Source organism: Juglans regia, chromosome 10 (assembly GCF_001411555.2).
Source record: "Juglans regia cultivar Chandler chromosome 10, Walnut 2.0, whole genome shotgun sequence".
NCBI classification, from domain to species: domain Eukaryota; kingdom Viridiplantae; phylum Streptophyta; class Magnoliopsida; order Fagales; family Juglandaceae; genus Juglans; species Juglans regia.
Genome location: NC_049910.1, coordinates 34181634 through 34200142, shown reverse-complemented (window position 1 = coordinate 34200142; position 18509 = coordinate 34181634). Strand labels below are relative to the sequence as shown.

Sequence of the window (18509 nt, the reverse complement as noted above, 5' to 3'; positions counted from 1 at the left end):
TTATATATATCTGGCTTTGGTTTGGTCTAATTCGGTTTTCAAATCTTGAAAACCGATACCTAACTGATTAAGAGTTTCAAAGCAAAAGATTGAAAACAGAGTCAGTCATACTAAAAATCAATGATTCAAAAGCTAGCTCTCTTTGTCCTATGTTGATCTCCATTATGACTGAGTCAAGGGAACCCAGTGGGCACGGTTATGTCATCATCATGGAAGAAAGGAAGACACCAAATGCAAAACAATTTATTTATATAAATATTTATTTGGAAATGGCGTCCATATATATGTCGTTATTTTAATAATAGTGGTTGTAGTCAATAATGCACTAATATTACGTTATTCAAATAGTTAGTTGGGATAAGATCAACTTAATTATGGGGGACCCAACGTGAGTGTATAGCTACCTAGCTGGTACTGCCCGTTGCCTATTTAAACTAAACCTTTCATGCGAGTAATTACTTACTTAAAAGAGTAGAAATCAATTTGATGATCAATGGATCAGATGGGGCGTTTTTGTTGCTACATTTTTATTATTTTGGTCTGTGTTCAAGCTTCTATCATCCCTCCCTGCTCTGCTTGTTTGGAGGAAGACCAAAATGCCCTTTTACTACTGATCAACTACCCAATTGAATCTTTTTCACCATCTTCCAACTTAATTACCAACAAAGAGATTCATGCTACTGATTGCTGCAATTGGACAGGTGTCGTCAAGTGCAGCAACATTACAGGCCGTGTAACCCTTATTGATCTTGATGAGTTGCTGTATTCTTGGAGTAGTATTGGATCAGAATATTGGTACTTGAATACCTCTTTGTTTCTTCCCTTTCAAGAGCTCAAGTCTTTGTATTTGTACGGTTACAGATATAATTTGAGGGTATCAAAAGAAGGTCTGTGCATATTATAACTTGTGATATATAGCATTTCTTCCAATATTTTTGTTGTGAGATGAGAAATTAGTTTGAATATACTTATTTTGAATTTAACCAAAATTATTGTAGGTTTGGAAAGATTGTCTGGGTTGACCAAGCTGGAGGAGCTTTACTTGAACTATATTCCCTTCAATGAAAGCATCTTGCCATCCCTTGCCAAGATTGTAACGCTCAAGATACTATCTTTGTCTCGTATGAAGGAATGGGATTACGAAGCTGCTAATAATAGCCAAGGTAAGTATATCAATAATAAATTGCTCTTTTTATTGTAAAAAGGAAATATAAATTAATCACTTCTTATTAAGGCATCTTCAATAACTGACTCAGCCAACAATACACATGCACAGCAAAACAGAGGAATCACCTCTTAGCTCTTAGCCACGTCACTCACAAAGCATAACTAACGGATTGTAATTAATTCAAAGAGTATTATTCTAAAATCACATTCTGATATTCTACTACAATTTCCATTCACTTATATTAATAAAATATATGATTAATCGATCAAGTTTTAAACTATTTTTGAAACAAATAGTCAATAACTAAATTTTTTCCATTTGTTGTTAGTGTTGCAAGAGACAAATCATATTGAAAGAGCCTCCAAAACCTATTTTCAAGAAAATTAAGTAGCAATATATGATCACTCATTTAAAGGCGACTTGGCCTTGGATTTAAATTAAGTTGGTCCAAATATATGGAGCATGAGAAAATCAAACAGACATCGGTTATTTCCACAAGCTCAAATCATTGGGCTCCCATATATACCAATTTGTTGTATTTTAGGATTTATTGTACACAGCTTTGTACATTGAAAAATCACAATTGCAGGTTTTGAAAGATTGTCTGCTTTGAGCAAGCTGGAGGAGCTTTACTTGGATTTTAATGACTTTAATGAAACCATCTTGCCATCCCTTGGCAAGATTGCATCGCTTAAGAAACTATCTTTGAGCAACAATAAGATTACTGGAAGGGTCCCAATTAATAAAGGTATTATTTCTTCTATTTTCATTTACCTTACTTATATTTATGCAGTTTCCTAATATGATTCATTTTTTACAAATTTTTCTAATAAATAATGGAATATCAAAATCATTGCAGGTTTTACAATGAGTAAGCTAGAGGAGCTCAACTTGGATGGTAATAAAAATACAGGAGTTGTATTTGGATGATATAGAATAAAAATGAGGCCTAAATATTGTATGCTTACGTTATTTTAATATTTGTGGTTGTAGTCAATAATGCACTAATATTACGTTATTCAAATAGTTGGGATAACATCAACTTAATTAATGGGACCCAACGAGAGTGCATAGTTATAATTTTAGGGTATCAAAAGAAGGTCTGTGCTTATTATAACTTGTGATATATAGCATTTCTTCCATTTCTTCCATCGACAAAAGCTTTCTTCGTAAAGTTGGAGTGATGACTTCTCTTATTGTATTATCAATGCGTACTTGTGGACTCAATGGTAGCTTACCCAACCAAGGTAGAAACGTTTTTTCCAAATATATTGCTGATCATAAACAAGCTTATCTCAGTAGCATAAATTAAAAATCTACTTATTTTACAGGTTGGTGTGAACTCAAAAATCTACAGCAGTTAGGCCTTGGTGATAATCATTTTGAAGGGAGATTACCTTCTTGTTTAGCAAACATGACAACACTTCGAGCATTGAATCTCGCATTCAATAACTTCAACCGAAGCATTTCTCACTCTCCCATACTTAGTTTGCAGTCACTTGAGTACCTTTCTCTGTCATATAACACACTTGTTGATGAAACAGAGTCTCAAAGTTGGACTTCATACTTTCAGTTGAAGTTTCTGTCGTTGTCAAGTAGCCTTGCTAGAAGACCCACTAGAACGATTCCCAGATTCCTTCATTACCAATATAAGTTACAAGCAATTGATCTCTCGCACAATAATTTGGTTGGAAAGTTTCCCACTTGGTTGCTAGAAAACAATACAAGATTGGAGATTCTTAATTTAAGGAATAACAATTTCACAAACCCTTTCCAAGTACCCTATCATCCTAATCCCCATATTCGAAAAATAGATATTTCGAATAATGATCTAGGAGGTCCGATTCCGACAAACTTGGGTTTAGTTTTTCCCAATTTAGTGCATTTAAACATTTCTCAAAATGCATTTGCAGGCATAATTCCATCTTCTTTAGGTAATTTAGTTTCCTTGATGACTTTGGACTTGTCTAGCAATCATTTGTCAGGAACAATACCGGACCATTTGGGAATGGGTTGCCTCAATTTGATATACCTCAAATTGTCAAATAATAATTTAAGTGGGCAATTATTTCCAGCCATAAATAATCTAAGAGGTCTTAAGTATTTGTATTTGGACCACAACCAATTTTCCGGAAAGATCCCATATAGCTTATCCAGTAGTACTCACTTGATCGCATTTGATTTTAGTAGCAACTCTTTGTCAGGCAAGCTTCCAAGATGGATTGGCAACATGACCAACTTGGGTCAAATTGTTATGGCCAAAAACCAACTTGAAGGTCCTATTCCGATTGAGTTATGCAAAGTCAAATACATCATGTTTCTTGACCTTTCCGAGAATAATTTGTCTGACTTCGTACCATTGTGCTTCAATTCATTGAACATCAAACATGTTCATCTGGGAAAAAATAGGCTAAGTGGTCCCATTACAAGTGCATTCAAGAATAGCTTTGATCTGGTAACATTAGATCTTAGAGATAACAGCCTAACTGGCAACATTCCAGATTGGATCGGAAACCTCTCATCATTGAGCATCCTCCTCTTGAAAGCTAATCACTTGCAAGGAATGATTCCAATTCAAATATGCCTTCTTGGAAACTTAACCATGCTGGATCTTTCAAATAATAATTTTACTGGTCCAATACCTCATTGCTTGAGCAACATTAGTTTTGGGGCAACTAACCAAAAATCTGATCTAGGAAGTTTCAGCACTAGTTTTGTTATTCGAGCATCGATATACTTGGAGAGAGAGGCACAAGAAATTTTTGAAAATCATGATTATTATGATAGTTTCCAGGATGTGGATGCACAACAAGAAGTAAAGTTCACAACAAAGAGAAATACTTACTCCTACAAGGCCGGTGATATCCTCAATTTATTGTCTGGAATAGACCTCTCATGCAATTGTTTATCTGGTGAAATTCCACTTGAGCTTGGATACTTGAGCAACATCCGTGCGCTGAACTTATCGCACAACAATCTAATCGGATCAATCCCCACAACATTCTCAAACCTAAAAGAAATGGAGAGCTTGGATCTCTCCCACAATAAGTTGAATGGCAGCATCCCCCCTCAACTTATAGAGTTAAACTTTCTAGCTGTCTTTAGCGTGGCTGACAATAATTTATCGGGCAGAACACCAGAAAGAAAAGGTCAATTTGGAACCTTCGATGAAAGCAGCTATATGGGAAATCCTCTTTTGTATGGACCTCCACTACCTAATACTTGGAACAAAACTGGATTGCCATCTAAAGATAAGAGAGAAGAAAGTGGTGGTTTCATTGACATGGATTTTTTCTGCATAAGTTTTGGTGTGTCTTACACAATTGTGTTGTTGGGAATTGTTGCAGTTCTGTATATAAATCCTTATTGGCGTCAGGTGTGGTTTAGCTTCATTGAAGTGTGCATTACCAAGTCTTTTTATTTTTTTGGTTGTGATTTCTTGTAAGTTGTCCTGTACTTTGTAAATTATGTAGCCTTGCATAATGATGTTTGAAAATGTTTGTATGCTTGTTCTTGATTTTCAAATATGAGGTTTATAACTTTCGATAAACCTTTATCGCTCGATCATTTATCTATTTTCTACTAAAATGTATGGACTTTTTATGTGTATTCCTATTGAAATGTAAGCATTTGTAAATATATTGGGTGTTATTATTTGTTATTCGCTAGAGTAAAAAAAAATTTGACAAATGAAGAAACTATAAGCATGACTCGTTTACAAACCCAAAGACATTGAAAAGGAAGTTTGGCAAAATTTTCCTAGAAAGTGACTCATTTGTGGTGACTATGGCCATCAAGAATTCCCATTTGACCCAAGCCTGACTAAATCAATTAATTGTAAGCATATTATGCACCTTCTCCAAACCTCAATGCATTGGAAAGTACAAAAAAAATTGATTACAAAATTGATATGTACATTCATAGCCCATTACACAGTCACCAATTTTCAATTTAGAAGCACACCACCCACCTCTAAGATCCCATGTCTTGAATTTGCAAAGCAATTAACATCCCCTTTATATTGGTTTGTAACAAATTTAATTAGTTTTTTATAATATATGTTTAATTTGATCTTAAAAGAAGAAAAAATAGGGAAGAAATGAGAGGAGGTTGTAAATATTGTTCATAAAGTAAACTTGATAAAGTTTAATGATGTTTGGGAAAATTTATAACAACTAAAATCCTGCGAGGGTTGTAGATTACCTTAATCATTCAACGTCCCAATAATTAACACGAAAATTAGCAAGTTTCACAAAGAAATGACAATTAGCTGAAGAAAATTAAAACTATATATATACATATATATATTATATTAGAGGAAAATTTTATTTATCTTTTATTTTACTATAATCCTCTTAACATCTAATGACGTGGCATGAAATGATTGGCCCGTAAGTTGGATGTAACAAATAATCTCAAATAATTTAATACCATATAGTGCTATAGTCACAAAACAAATTCGGGCTTGTTTGGGGAGTGAGATGAGATGAGAATTTTGTGAATAATAGTAAGATAGTTTGTTAATAGTGATGAGATAGTTTGAGTTGAGTATTTTTTTAGTTTTGAGAAATGAGAGAGAAAAAATTAAATAAAAAAATATTATAAAATTAAAATATTGTAAGAATATAGTTTTATAATATTATTTTTATTTGAGATTTGAGATTTGAAAAAGTTGGAATTATTTTTTATTTTTTATTTAAAATTTTGAAAAGTTGAATGATTAGTTTTTAAAAGATGTAATGATTAGTTTTAAAATTTTGTATTTGAGTGTTTGGGAATAAGATAGAATGAGATAAAATGATATTAGATGAAAATTTAATATCTCTTCCCATGCCCCAAACCTGCCATTAAAGTAAACATAAAAAGAGATATGACTTTATGACATTAGATCTATTTTATAATAAAAATAACTTTAAAACTAATTCATCAATTTATATATTTCTCTTAAAAAATTTATTTTTTTCATTACTGTTTGTTTTTTGAAAAAATTAAAAGTTAAAACAAAGCATATTCTCGTTAGCTTTGAGGAAACAAATGTTGCGCTGACGAATATACGAAGTTTGTGGTTACATCTCATGCCATCATTCATTTAAGATAGAATGCTCCTATTATATACAATTTCCCGATCATTACCCAAAGTGGATAGATAGGCTGTTGTCCAACTCGATAAAAATCTGTGATGTAATCATCACAAGAGTACTATTGTCTCAAGTCTCTGTTGAATTAACCCTAATGCAATAGTATCTTCCACACGAATCCAGTAATTGTGAAAGCAATAATTGGAAATACCTCTCTAGGATTTGATATATGCCCTCCAATATAGTGTGGCTTTAGAAAATCAGAGGAGCTGGTTAAATGGTTATTCTAGTGCCCAATTTATATGTCTCTCTGGCGTGCCAAACATGACCCCAGCTGTTTTTATCATTTTCCATAAATGAAGTTTTCTATCTAAGTGATGGGGTGAGGGAGTGGTTGTTTGTCTGTTGTCTGCATACCCAACTTGGTGAAGGCATGCAAGAAAAGCCCAAAAAGAGCACCAAGCAAGCTGCAATTGGAATGACCATGTTCTCTAGTTTGTTAGGAGTTGTTATTACAATGTATATATACTATTCATTTAATAGACCTGCATTATATCCCGCATGATAACATGATAGTGGCAATTTTTCTTTTCAATATTCTTGGTATGCATGCATAATTTTGTTGTTGCTTTGGGTTATGTTGATTGCCTTGGGAAAGGATTACTTTTTTGCTTTCATTTTAATGCTTTGCCCGTGAGTCTGTTCTTTCTAACTTGATGGAATGTCTGTCGCAACAAGGATCTATGATCAGCGGTATGGTAAATAGTATGTTGAAGATCAAAGTGGACAGATTGTACAGTTAAGTTTTATGCATAATATTTTGAAAGGGCAGTTAGATGTGAGCATGGAATTCTTTTATTGAGGGATTTAAGGATCTATGATCCCTTTCTCAATGCTGAATATTTGAACCAACTTTCATGTTACAGGGCGGTAATGATGGGATTGATGCTTCATGCAAATGGAAAGCAACAAATTAGGAGTGAGAACTACATAGATGCATTAGAAGTGCTCACCATGGGAGAGGATTAATTCAACCCCATATGTTTTCATGATTGTAATTTTGGGATTTTCAAATTAGGCCATAGTTACTACCCCATATGCATTAGAGTTGCTTCCTATTAAGGGACACCATTTGGCTGAGCTGCTTGTGCACTCCAAGGATTAGTTGGGACGCTGTTCTCGGACACCCGGTGCCAATCAAAAATGGAAAAAAATAGTGGCAGGAAAATTCTTGGATATTCGTTGTGAAGCTAATTTATTTTGAATTTCTTTATATAGACATTTGAGACTGGAGCTGCTGGAAGGGGTGGTGGCATATCACAATGGTGACTTTGATAGATCAAGGAAGGCATTGACCTCAGCGCATGCAAAATACGTCCAGGTTAGTTGATACCTAGCATATCTTAGAACAAAAGGAAGAGAGTTCTGGGTAATGTTCCATCCCCTTCCTCTAAAAATTAATCTCTTCACCTTGTTTTCTAACAATCTGAGTAATGTACCATCTCTACATGTTTCTTCCTTCCCAGTACTAATCTCCTGCTGTTGATTTCAACTGCAGGTACCAGATGAAGCCTTATCACTTGTTATGAGCATGGGATTTAAAGAACGTGATGCAAAGAGGGCACTGCGAATGAGCAATCAAGATGTTGGGAGTGCTGTTGATTTTCTTGTTGAGGAGAAGGCAAAAAGAGCACATAAAAGAGAGGAGGATAATAGGCGAAGAACCGAAATAATGTGGGTGTGACTTGATGAATGTAATTCTGATGGTATTTACCTCTTAGTAGTGCTCATTAGTACAAAAAGTTTTGTAGGGAGCAAAAAAGGTATGGAATGACACGCTCAAAGAAAGCTGTGGATCTTAATAAACTGAAATAATTGGTCTCTGTTGGGTAAGTATGCCAACCAATACAATTTTTAGGGTCTAGGATCTGATCTACTTTCTTTTTCACACTTTTCCACCAAATCCATCGTTTTCCTTTAGCATTTTGATGAGAACTAGGGTGGTAGTCTGGGAGAAACATGAGTAGAATTCAATAACTTCACCTGATTTTCTTTAGGGTAAGTAGCCAAGGTTTTGATGTCATCACTTGTGTGCAGCGGTTGCTGCTCTTCAGGCTGGTGGTACTATTGAGCAAGCCATGCATCAACTTCTCTCACAATCTGATTCAAACCCCACAGTTGGTGCTAATAACAGTGCCAATTCTTCCGCACCAATACTTCCTGATGCTTCTGGCAGCAGTAATGATGTTGGAGGACCATCAACTGCAAGTGAAGCAGAAGAGAGGGATGCAGAGATCGAAGATGCACTGGCTGGAGAACTAGCGAAAGGAGACGCTTTAACAATCTATGACATTGAAGTTACAAATGAAGGCAAAGCCATAAATGAGTACTTGGCTCTGCTGGAGTCAGCTGGTAATAGGGTGGAGGCATCTCGACAATGAGAAGACAACTCTAGGCAATGGTGTGCCACACTGGTCTCTCTTCTTGAAATAATCTGCTAGGTCAAAGGTGGTCAGACCAAGTGTCCAATGCATTCACATAAAAGATATATAGACATAGCATAGTAGGCATGTTTTGACACTGCATAATGGCAGGCTACCATCAGAGAGAGAGAGAGAGACTTACGGGTGCTTGCAAAGCATTGGGCATTGAACTATGAGTGCATACTTGCAAGTGGATAGCTCTGTAAGAGAACTAATCATTGCTCTAGAATGGAAACAAAAATTTGCCATTAGAGACATGGGAGCAGAAAAATCAATGATCTTGAATTACTTCATACCTCAGTCTCACGTGGCTTATTAGTAAGGTCACACATGGTTCCATTTGTATACTTATGAGCATGATACCTACACGAACCATTGAATATGATAATTGTATAATTTCTTAGTCCCTATTTTCTATCCTCTACCAAAGTCCGTTCCTAACTAAAAACAATTTTTTCCTTCAACATAACGTAATCTAATCATTTCAGAGATATTCTGGTTGAAAGCAGCTGTGGCCTCTGCATTGTATTCACCTAATACGAACTCCCAAACCACCTGTAACAGTAACAAGATAAATCTGATGACTACACGGTTCTAAAAATGTTTGGGTCTTTTAACACACAACCGACTCCACTGGTCATAATGATATTGCTGTTACTACAACCATGATATCTACAAGGATGGTAATCATAACAAAATATTGGACACATATTTATCCAATCTATTTGCAAGGTTTAGTAATTAATTCATGGCATGGATCCATCAAAACTAGTCAAAACCCAAAACCCACCAACAAAAGTTTAATCAACATGCTTGCTTATTTGATCCACCCATACATCATGCTATTATTGATGGTATGTTTAAGTAGACATCAGTTACAAAAGCAAATAACAAAGAATTGCACGTAGGAAAATAGGAAAAGCCACTTAGACAATACCTTATCACCATCCGAATGAACTTGACGCAACTTCTTCTGATAGCAAAATTCATATGACCACCAACCTTCTTGCTGCATGAAGGATTTGGTAACGTGAGAGGATAATTAAGGTGGATACAAAATCTTTCAAAAGAAGCATACTAATTTGCAGAAACAAATACAGCCACTTCTTGCAGCACATACAAGGAATGTTTACTTTTTAGTAATTTTTAGAAAATATTAAGCATTGTTCAACCAGGGCCTGAACAACGAAACTATTGGGGTCTCAGATCGTAACTCGGATAAAACATCGGTCCTTCAATATTTCAAGCAGTTCATTAGGCGTCTTCAGTTTTATCCGCTTCTTAGATTCCATAATCATGTTGCTTGTATTGAGCTGAGTAACAGGCTTTCCACTCTTGGCTTTCTCCATCTTAGGCAAAAAACATATAAAATTCCCTCTATTTTTATTTGGCATAACCACAGAATCCTGATCATCATCCTGCCAAGTAAACAGGCCCAACTATTAGATCATATGACTATCATATTAAAATAACATAGTTTTCCACACAGACCTGAGAATGAAAGCAAATACGGATTAGAATTTATCAAAAACAAAATTTAACCCCAAGGGCATCTGGTAACTGTAAGGCCCTATGCAAGGGTCATAGTCCTATAGAAAGGAATTCGGCATAACCACTACAACTGGTAAAAATCCAGGCAGCTAATAGTTGCATAGAGGAAGCACCCCAACACCTTCACAATTAGGTTAAGTACTTAAAACTGTAACTCTTGCTTGCTGCTTAAACCCCCTACCCTTACACAAAGGGTACGAAGCCACCTGCTTTCCTGTCTACGAAAAATGCTGATAGCAAGGAAATGGATACAGGTGAACTGATAACAGCAATACATACCAATTAAATCCATCATGTAGATAGGTCAACTGATGTCATCAACTTTTTAATGACAAATGAAATTACTAGATATACGGTATCCAGATCACAAAAATTGTCATAAGATTAAGTTTAAACAACCAGACAAAAAGGTGAATCTTCAAATGTAGACCACAAACCTACAGTGGCATATTAAAAAAAGTAAAAATAAAGGAATAAAGAAGAACCCTTTAACGACAAAAGATTTGAGGAATCCATCTAGTATCTAATCATATAGGTTGATAGAATTACCCAGCAGCATGGCTACTAGGCCAAATGGGAAAAAGGTTTAAAAGAATCTAAACTACTTAAAGGATGAAATGGGGAATCTTCTGGATGGAATTCAATCTTGTACTTCGGTTCACAAAAGTTGTGACCAAATGTGCCACCTGCTGATCAAAAGTTATAATGGAGAAAAGAACATAACTTTGCAGCACCAAAAATTAATGCAAGAACAGACTTTCTGATTATATCCAGCAATAGAGAAAATAAATCTGGTTGATAGGCACAACCGCTTAGGACAGAAAAAACACATCATGCATAACCAATATAACTAATGGTGGGAATTGGGATTTCTTGGGTGAGGATTGCGGGTTGGGAAGGCTTAGGGGTCTTATTAGAACGGATAGGTTGGGTATTCCGTATGTTAGACGTTAAGTTATGTTGGGGCTTTGATGGTGATTCTTTGATGTAATTATGGTTGTTCCTCTGCTATAAGTGAGGGTTTATTAATAAAAAAATAACCCACATGAATCAGTATGCCCTCAAAGCTGTTGGGATGGTAACTGCCTATTCAAAGCACACCCAGTATCTACATTGGCCTCATTACAGCTGAACCACTCCATGAAGTCCCCAAATAGTTTATTACCAATTCACATGTTGCTCAAAATAGTTCATCGTATTCATTAACGCCTTGGCGAGCTAGCTGTTTATGATTCTAATCTTCTTGTAATTAATAAGCAGGAATAAGCAAAAGCAGCCAGCATTTCAGAATTAACATCAATTAAATTCCACGTAAGCTCCAAGAACCAAATTACATATAAGTTCAATTTCTAACGAAGCAATTAAAAACCCACTTGGCTCTATTAAATGGGAGAGAGAGAGAGAGAGAGAGAGAGAGGGGGGGGAAGAATTGGAAGCCGATCGATGTAAAAATCAAGAAAAAAAAAAACAAAGAACTCGCGAGCACAAGTTGAAGTCATAATAGCATCGGGTAAACATACATGAGATTTAATCGTAAAAATAAGAGATTAAAAGGGCATTTAGAAGAGGGGTTTACCTACATGACCAGGGAAGATCTGATCGGCAAACGCACGGTGACACAGGGTGTATGAAAGTAGGATCAGCCACCACAATACCTTCATCTTCATTTTTTCCCTCTTCTCTATTGACCGCTAGTCTCAGGGTTCTTTCTCTGTAATGTTAAACCCCTAACAAGGAGAAAACTCAGCTTTATATATATCGCTTCTTCGAGGAAAAGGAGGAAGAAGGTCGTTCCGTGACGACGGGTCTGTTACCTCCACGCACTTAAACCAATCAATATCCACCACGTCATGAACGTGCATGACACTAGGAATTAACACGTGCAAAGCCACGTGAAGCTGTTAGATGTGAAAGCCAAAAGGTAAAATAGCTCTTCAGTTTAACTAGATAAATAATAACCGGATAAATTTTAAAATTCAAAGTTATATTTATAAGTCCCCATAGATAATAAAGAAAAAGATAAGGAGTTTTTGAAAACAAATGATTTTATTTCTGTTAATGGCAACGTGAACACAGAGGCGATACAAAGGCATATATTTAAACATGAATATATCAAATAAAGATGAAAACAATAAAAATCTCATAAAATCTGGCGACTGATATGCACCGAATGAATCTGGTTGACAGCTTATGTTAGATCACTATCTTGGTTTGAATTAGTTGTCGTTAGAGCTCCAATATCCCTCAACATCTCTCCATTGATTGAGGTAAAATTATTAGAGCATCCAGCCTTATTTCTCCAAGAATCTTGTCTATCCTTTATCTCTTCACTGACTCTCACAATTGCCAAGCTTGCCAAGTTGTTATGTGCTAATACCCTCTTGCAAACTGTGTCGGGGACCAGGGTCGAAGGCAGAGTTTGGTTCAAAAATAACGAAGGGCTCCCTTTGACATTGGCTTAGTAAAGAGGTTTGCAACTTGGTTATCAGTGAAGATATGTCGAGTGATAAGTAGTCCAAGTGCAACACGTTCGCGCACAAAATGGTAATCCAACTCGATGTGTTTACTTCGAGCATTGAACACATGATTAACTGTCATATAAAGAGAACTAAGGTTGTCGTAGTAGAGTATGGGAGGAGATGCCATTGGAATGTGGAGATCTTAGAGAATGAAGGCCATCCATGTTAGTTCAACTGCAGTGTTAGCCATGGCTCAGTACTTTGCTTCTGTGCTTGACCAAAAAATTGTATGTTGTTTCTTTGCACACCCAGAGATAAGGTTTCCTCCAAGGTAGGTGCAGTAGCCAGTAGTGGAGCATCTGGTAGTGGGACACCCTGCCCAATCTGTATTTGAAAATACTTAAAGATCAAGTGTAGTGTTTGAAGAAAAATGTAATCCTATGTCAATAGTTCCCTTAACGTATCATAGAATACGCTGAACCATTTTCAAATGAGCTATGATGGGAGCATGCATGAAGTGAGACACATAGTTAACACTAAAGTCATTTTTGGATTGAGAGATGAGATGAAATGAGTTGAGATGGTTTGTGAATAGAAGTGAGATTTGTGAGTTGAAATTTATGAATAGTAGTGAGATGAGTTGACATAATTCATCTCTCAATTCAAACCAACTCTAAATGAAAGATCAGGATGTGTGAGTGTGAGGTATTGTAAAGCTCCAACAAGTCCTCGATAGTAACTAGGATCTTCCATGAGAGTGACATTTGGTGAGGCTTTTGTCTTAGATTCAAGAGGTGTACTCATGGGCTTGCAATCTACCATGTTGGATCGTTCAAGTATGGTAAGAGTGTAGTGTGATTGGGATAGATGAAGACCATTGGGTGTTGGGGAGATTTCAATGCCAAGAAAGTGATGAATTGGTCTCAAGTCTTTTATTGCGAATTCACTGCTCAACAGTTGAATGAAATTTGTAACAAGTGTTGGAGCAAATCCTGTGAGTAGTATATTATCTACGTAAAGAAGCAGAATTAGTGAGCCATAATTAGAATGAAAAATAAACAAGGAAAGATCTGCTAAGTTGCAAAAGAACCCGAATTTTAGGAAGAGGGCATTGAATCGATCAAATTGAGCACGTGGTGCTTGTTTTAAACCATAGAGAGCTTTCTGAAGTTTGCAAACATGTGTATGGTGTTGAGGATCCGCCATTCTTGGGGGTTGTTGCAGACCATGCAGAAAGTCATTCTTTACGTCTAGCTGACGAATAGGCCATTGCTGAACAAGTGCTATAGTAATGATCATGTGAATGGTTCCTGGTTTGATAACTGAAGAAAATGTTTATGTGTAGTTCACTCCATCAATTTGATGATAGCCATTTGCAACAAGACATGCCTTGAGTCGATCTAGAGAACCTCGAGTTTGATTTTTGATTCGAATACCCATTTAGATCAATGGCGTGCATGTTAACTGTGCGAGGAACAAGGTTCCAGGTTTGATTTTGATGTAGTGCTGCAAGTTCCTCGTCCATTGCATCTTTCCAACCAAGATGTGCCAAGGCAAATCTAATATTGTGTGGTTCACGAGGTATAATTAATGAGCCATAATTAGAATGAAAAATAAACAAGGAAGAATCTGCTAAGCTGCAAAAGAACCCGTATTTTAGGAGGAAGGCAATGAATCAATCAAATCGAGCACATGGTGCTTGTTTTAACCATAGAGAGCATTCTGGAGTTTGCAAACATGTGTATGGTGTTGAGGATCCGCCATTCTTGGGGGTTGTTGCAGACCATGCAGAAAGGCATTCTTTATGTCTAGCTGACGAATAGGCCATTGCTAAACAAGTGCTATAGTAATGATCATGTGAATGGTTCTTGGTTTGATAACTAGAAAAAATATTTTTGTGTAGTCCACTCCATCAATTTGATGATAGCCCTTTGCAACAAGATGTGACTTGAGTCGATCTAGAGAACCATCCATGGCAACTTTCCAACCAGGATGTGCCAAGGCAGATCTAACATTGTGTGGTTCACGAGGTATGTTGACAGATGTGGTAGCAATCAAAGCATACTTTGGGTTGGGTTTTACTATACCTAGTTTAGACTGAGTCTCCATAGAATGAAGTATTGGTGCTCAAGAAACTAGAGTAGGATGAGATGACTTCGATTGTTCAGGTGCGAGCTGTGGAAGTGATGCAGGTTAAGACAGTTCCAAAAGCTTAGACTCGTGCGGTGTTTCAAGTAGTGTCAAGCTGTGATAATAGGATGGGGAGGATGGAATATCTGATAGGTCAGTAGAACTAGGATGGTGGGGTGGTGGGATTGGAATATTGATGTCTGCTACCGGTAAGGGACTCAAACAAGGTGGTGTTGAAGATTGCAAAAAAGGCCCTACAGAGGAGCTTATGTTAGTGTGTGGCAACCAAGAATCAAAGATGCTAATGACTTGTGGCATAGTAGGTGTGATGCGGGAAGTGTTGGTAGTCTTATAAGGAAAGACTAAACTCATCAAAAACAACATGCCAAGAGATAAAAAAAAATTTTACTCGAAGGGTGAAAGCACTTGTATCCCTTGCGTTTATCACTGTAGCCTTCAAAAATACAGATAAGTGTTTTTGGATAATATTTGTGACGTCGTGTGTCCCAAGTGTAAGTAAAACATTTAGAGCCAAAGGCACAAAGTGAAGAGTAAACAGGATGGGCTCCATCAGCGCAAAATATGAGATTTCAAAATTAAGTGCAGATGAGGGTAGTCAATTAATAAGGTATACAGCTGCAGTGAAAGCGTCTACCCATAGCAGTAAAGGAGTACCACAGTCATACCTAGCTCTCTTACAGTCATATGACATCTTTCAACCATATCAGTCTGCTCTGGAGTATATGGGGAAGATACCTAATGAGTAGTGCATGTGGAAAGAAATTGAGATGAAAGTTCGGAGTTGATGAACTCACTGCCTCCATCTAAATGGAAGATTTTAATGTGTTTGTTGAACTGCCTAGCAACATATTTTTCAAATGGTAAATATGCATTAAAACAATCAGATTTATGATGTAAGGGAATAATCCATGTATATTTAGAGAAGTCATCTACCAAGCAAGCATAATATCTGAATTTTGCAATAGATAAAACAGGAGTGGGTCCCCACAAATAACAATGAATTTTTTCAAAAATATTAGAACTTGAATGTTCAGAACAAGAGAAAGGTCACAAGCTAAGCTTTCCTAATTGACAACTATCACAAAGATATTAAGATTTTGTTGCCCTTACAACATCAATTAGCCCCTTATTTTTTAGTAACTGTAAAGCCGAAGACTGAGGATGGTCTAAGCGTTGGTGTCAAACTTCTGCAGTACTAGATTTGAAACGATGAGAAAAATATAGTTCCGATGAAGTGGGTAGAATGTAAAGATCGCCCCTGCGTCTCCCTGTTATCACTGGTTGTACTGTTTCCCATTCCTTAACACAAAAATCAACGTTAAAAAATTCACAGTTGACATGAAATTGAGTAGTTAACTAGCTTACAGAGAGTAAATTTTTTGTTAAGTATGGAACTAACATGACATCATGAAGGGGTAAGGCAAATTTCTTTTGCTTTATACAAGAGTCACCAATTCCAAGAATTGGCAAGGAAGATCCATCGCCAATTAAAATTGACTACTAGAATACTTACGAATATAATTTAACATATTTGGCTTACCTGTCATATGATTGGAAACTCCAGTGTCTATTATCCATTCTGTATATGCGATGGTGTTGTCCAAAGTAAGTGTTGCAAGTGCTTGTGGAATTTCATCATGATGAGTAGACTTTTTGGGCACCCACTAGCATATCTTGGCAATATGACCCATCATCCTACAATATTGACATTGTTGATCACGATATTTGTCCCTCTCAGCAGGAGTCATACGACGCTCATCTGGTGGTGGAGGACAACCTTGGAGTCCTTGGGTTGTAGTGCCTAGAATCCATGCCCATTAGATGTGAACTTCTGTGAGGTTCCACGATATCCTGAGGAAGTTTGTTGGGAGCGTTGCTGCTACTGACCATAGAATGCCATTTGATGGGTGAGTGATGAAGCTGGTACATCTGTATGACTAGAAAACCAATTGTGCCTTTGATCAAAATTTTGGAGTTGAGCAACCAACTCATAGTATGAAGGTCGTGGGGGATTCAACATGGTATTTGTGAAGATCTCATATTGAGGACCAAGACTGGTAAGAAAACAGAATACTTTTTCTTGGTCGGGAACATGTTTCCCAATGGGTGCTAAACTGTCACATAGACCTTTGAAGGTACGAATGTGTTCTATAATGTGTTCAATAACATGAATACATCAGATAAAGATGGAAACAGAAAAATAATAAAATCTCATAAAATCTGCCAACTATATGCTCCTTATAAATTTGGTTGATAGTTTATGTGCATTCCTTATCTGTTGGATCACTATCTTGTTTGAATTAGTTGCCATTAGAGCTCCAATATCCCTCAACGTCTCTCCACTAATTGAGGTAAAATTATGAGAGTATCCAACCTTATTGCTCCAAGAATCTTGTCTATCCTTATCTCTCCATTGACTCTCACAATTGCCAAGCTTACCGAGCTGTTATGTGCTAATAGATAACATATTTAATAAAGTGCTTATACGGTATAATTTGATTTGAAAAATAAATTTTAAAATTTAATTTTTACTATTTAAGTGATATGAATAGTAGTGTACTCTATATAAGAATAGAAAACTCTTTAAAATATATATTTTAAATCAAATTATGCCATGCAAATATTTTATTAGATATGTTTTACTCACTAACTTGAGAATAAAAATTTTCGACCAATAATATTGATTCAAAATTCAAATCGTTTCACAATCTATTTTACTAATATGATAATATTATTTAATTCAAAACTTTTATTAAATTTTTAACTATTTATTCAACTAAATATGTTAATTGAAGCATACGTAATTCCATTAATCATAAATAATAATAGCAAAAACTCAAAAATATTAATGATAATAATAAAAATAAAACTCCAATATATATATATAATATATAATATATATTTATATATATATATATAATATATAATATATATTTATATATATATAATGTGGAAATTAAAGAGCATGCATGCAGTAGTCTCATATCGATGATGATCACTAAACTATCGAGCTCATGCGTTAATGACTAAAAGAACATCTTCGTTGAAAACTAAGAAGATCATAAAAACTAATAATTAAGGAATTAAACAGTACTAGAAACCTAGCTTATAATCGATTGACATGAATTAATTTATAATTTTAACCAGAACGATCGAGCTGGTGATCATCTTATTCTTCAGAGATTTTAGGATCCTCAATCCATGCCACTTATATATAATGCTTGCTGGATCCGGACTTGTTCATGGGGAAGGCGGAGCTGGTGTTGCAGATGGAGGCTTTGCATCAAATTGAGAACATTAATGGTCCTTGAGCCATGGATGGTGCAAGAAATGATCACCCTCATCACGAGCATGTTGGCCATGGGAATCCTCAGAAACCAGCTGGTTGAAGGCAGTGCAACAAGTCTGGCCTAAATTCGTGAAGTTAAATGATAAAATTGCCTGAATAATATCGGCCACACATGGCTCTATCTTTGAGACAGCAGTCAAGCATTTCCCAACTTCTTCATCTGTAGGACGTTGGGGGTCCAGGTGATCTTGATCATCATCATGATGATTGAGAACATCAAATTCCCGTGCATAAGCACAAGGCAAGTTCTGAATAATGACTGTGACTGAG

General features: G+C 36.0%; 2 protein-coding genes across 10 annotated transcripts; one reads left to right on the top strand and one right to left on the bottom strand.

Moving 5' to 3' along the window:
- Nucleotides 1–457: 457 nt before the first annotated feature.
- Nucleotides 458–4727, top strand: LOC109005389 (receptor-like protein 15). Its single transcript, XM_018984328.2, has 5 exons — nucleotides 458–887; nucleotides 999–1163; nucleotides 1758–1916; nucleotides 2028–2415; nucleotides 2500–4727. The coding sequence occupies exons 4-5, from the start codon at nucleotides 2352–2354 to the stop codon at nucleotides 4611–4613; spliced, it is 2178 nt and encodes a 725-aa protein (XP_018839873.2). The 5' UTR covers nucleotides 458–887; nucleotides 999–1163; nucleotides 1758–1916; nucleotides 2028–2351; the 3' UTR covers nucleotides 4614–4727.
- Nucleotides 4728–7804: 3077 nt separating this feature from the next.
- LOC109016767 (protein OS-9 homolog) lies at nucleotides 7805–12042 on the bottom strand. 9 transcript variants are annotated; one of them, XR_002000594.2, is made up of 5 exons: nucleotides 11861–12042; nucleotides 9944–10147; nucleotides 9667–9738; nucleotides 8872–9284; nucleotides 7805–8740 (listed from the first exon to the last, which is right to left on the bottom strand). XR_002000594.2 is itself a non-coding variant. In XM_035694936.1 (5 exons), exons 1-5 carry the CDS (start codon nucleotides 11945–11947, stop codon nucleotides 8505–8507), a joined length of 471 nt encoding a protein of 156 aa, XP_035550829.1. In that variant the 5' UTR covers nucleotides 11948–12042; the 3' UTR covers nucleotides 7805–8504. The 9 variants fall into 9 exon arrangements, 3 of the variants coding, with proteins under 3 accessions (XP_035550829.1, XP_018856259.1, XP_018854686.1); XR_004802594.1 differs by having other exon boundaries at nucleotides 8872–8952; nucleotides 11857–12001; XR_004802593.1 differs by having other exon boundaries at nucleotides 11857–11995.
- Between the last annotated feature and the right edge of the window lie 6467 nt (nucleotides 12043–18509).

Bases quoted from the DNA above. Each gene is read 5' to 3' on its own strand.
- LOC109005389 (XM_018984328.2), top strand. From the start codon at position 2,352: ATGACTTCTCTTATTGTATTATCAATGCGTACTTGTGGACTCAATGGT. The intron at 2,416-2,499 runs GTAGAAACGTTT...CTTATTTTACAG, and splicing joins TGGTAGCTTACCCAACCAAG to GTTGGTGTGAACTCAAAAAT.
- LOC109016767 (XM_019000714.2), bottom strand. From the start codon at position 11,947: ATGAAGATGAAGGTATTGTGGTGGCTGATCCTACTTTCATACACCCTG. The intron at 10,148-11,860 runs GTAGGTAAACCC...TTTACTTGGCAG, and splicing joins ATCAGATCTTCCCTGGTCAT to GATGATGATCAGGATTCTGT. The intron at 9,739-9,943 runs GTTACGATCTGA...TCCTTCATGCAG, and splicing joins AGGACCGATGTTTTATCCGA to CAAGAAGGTTGGTGGTCATA.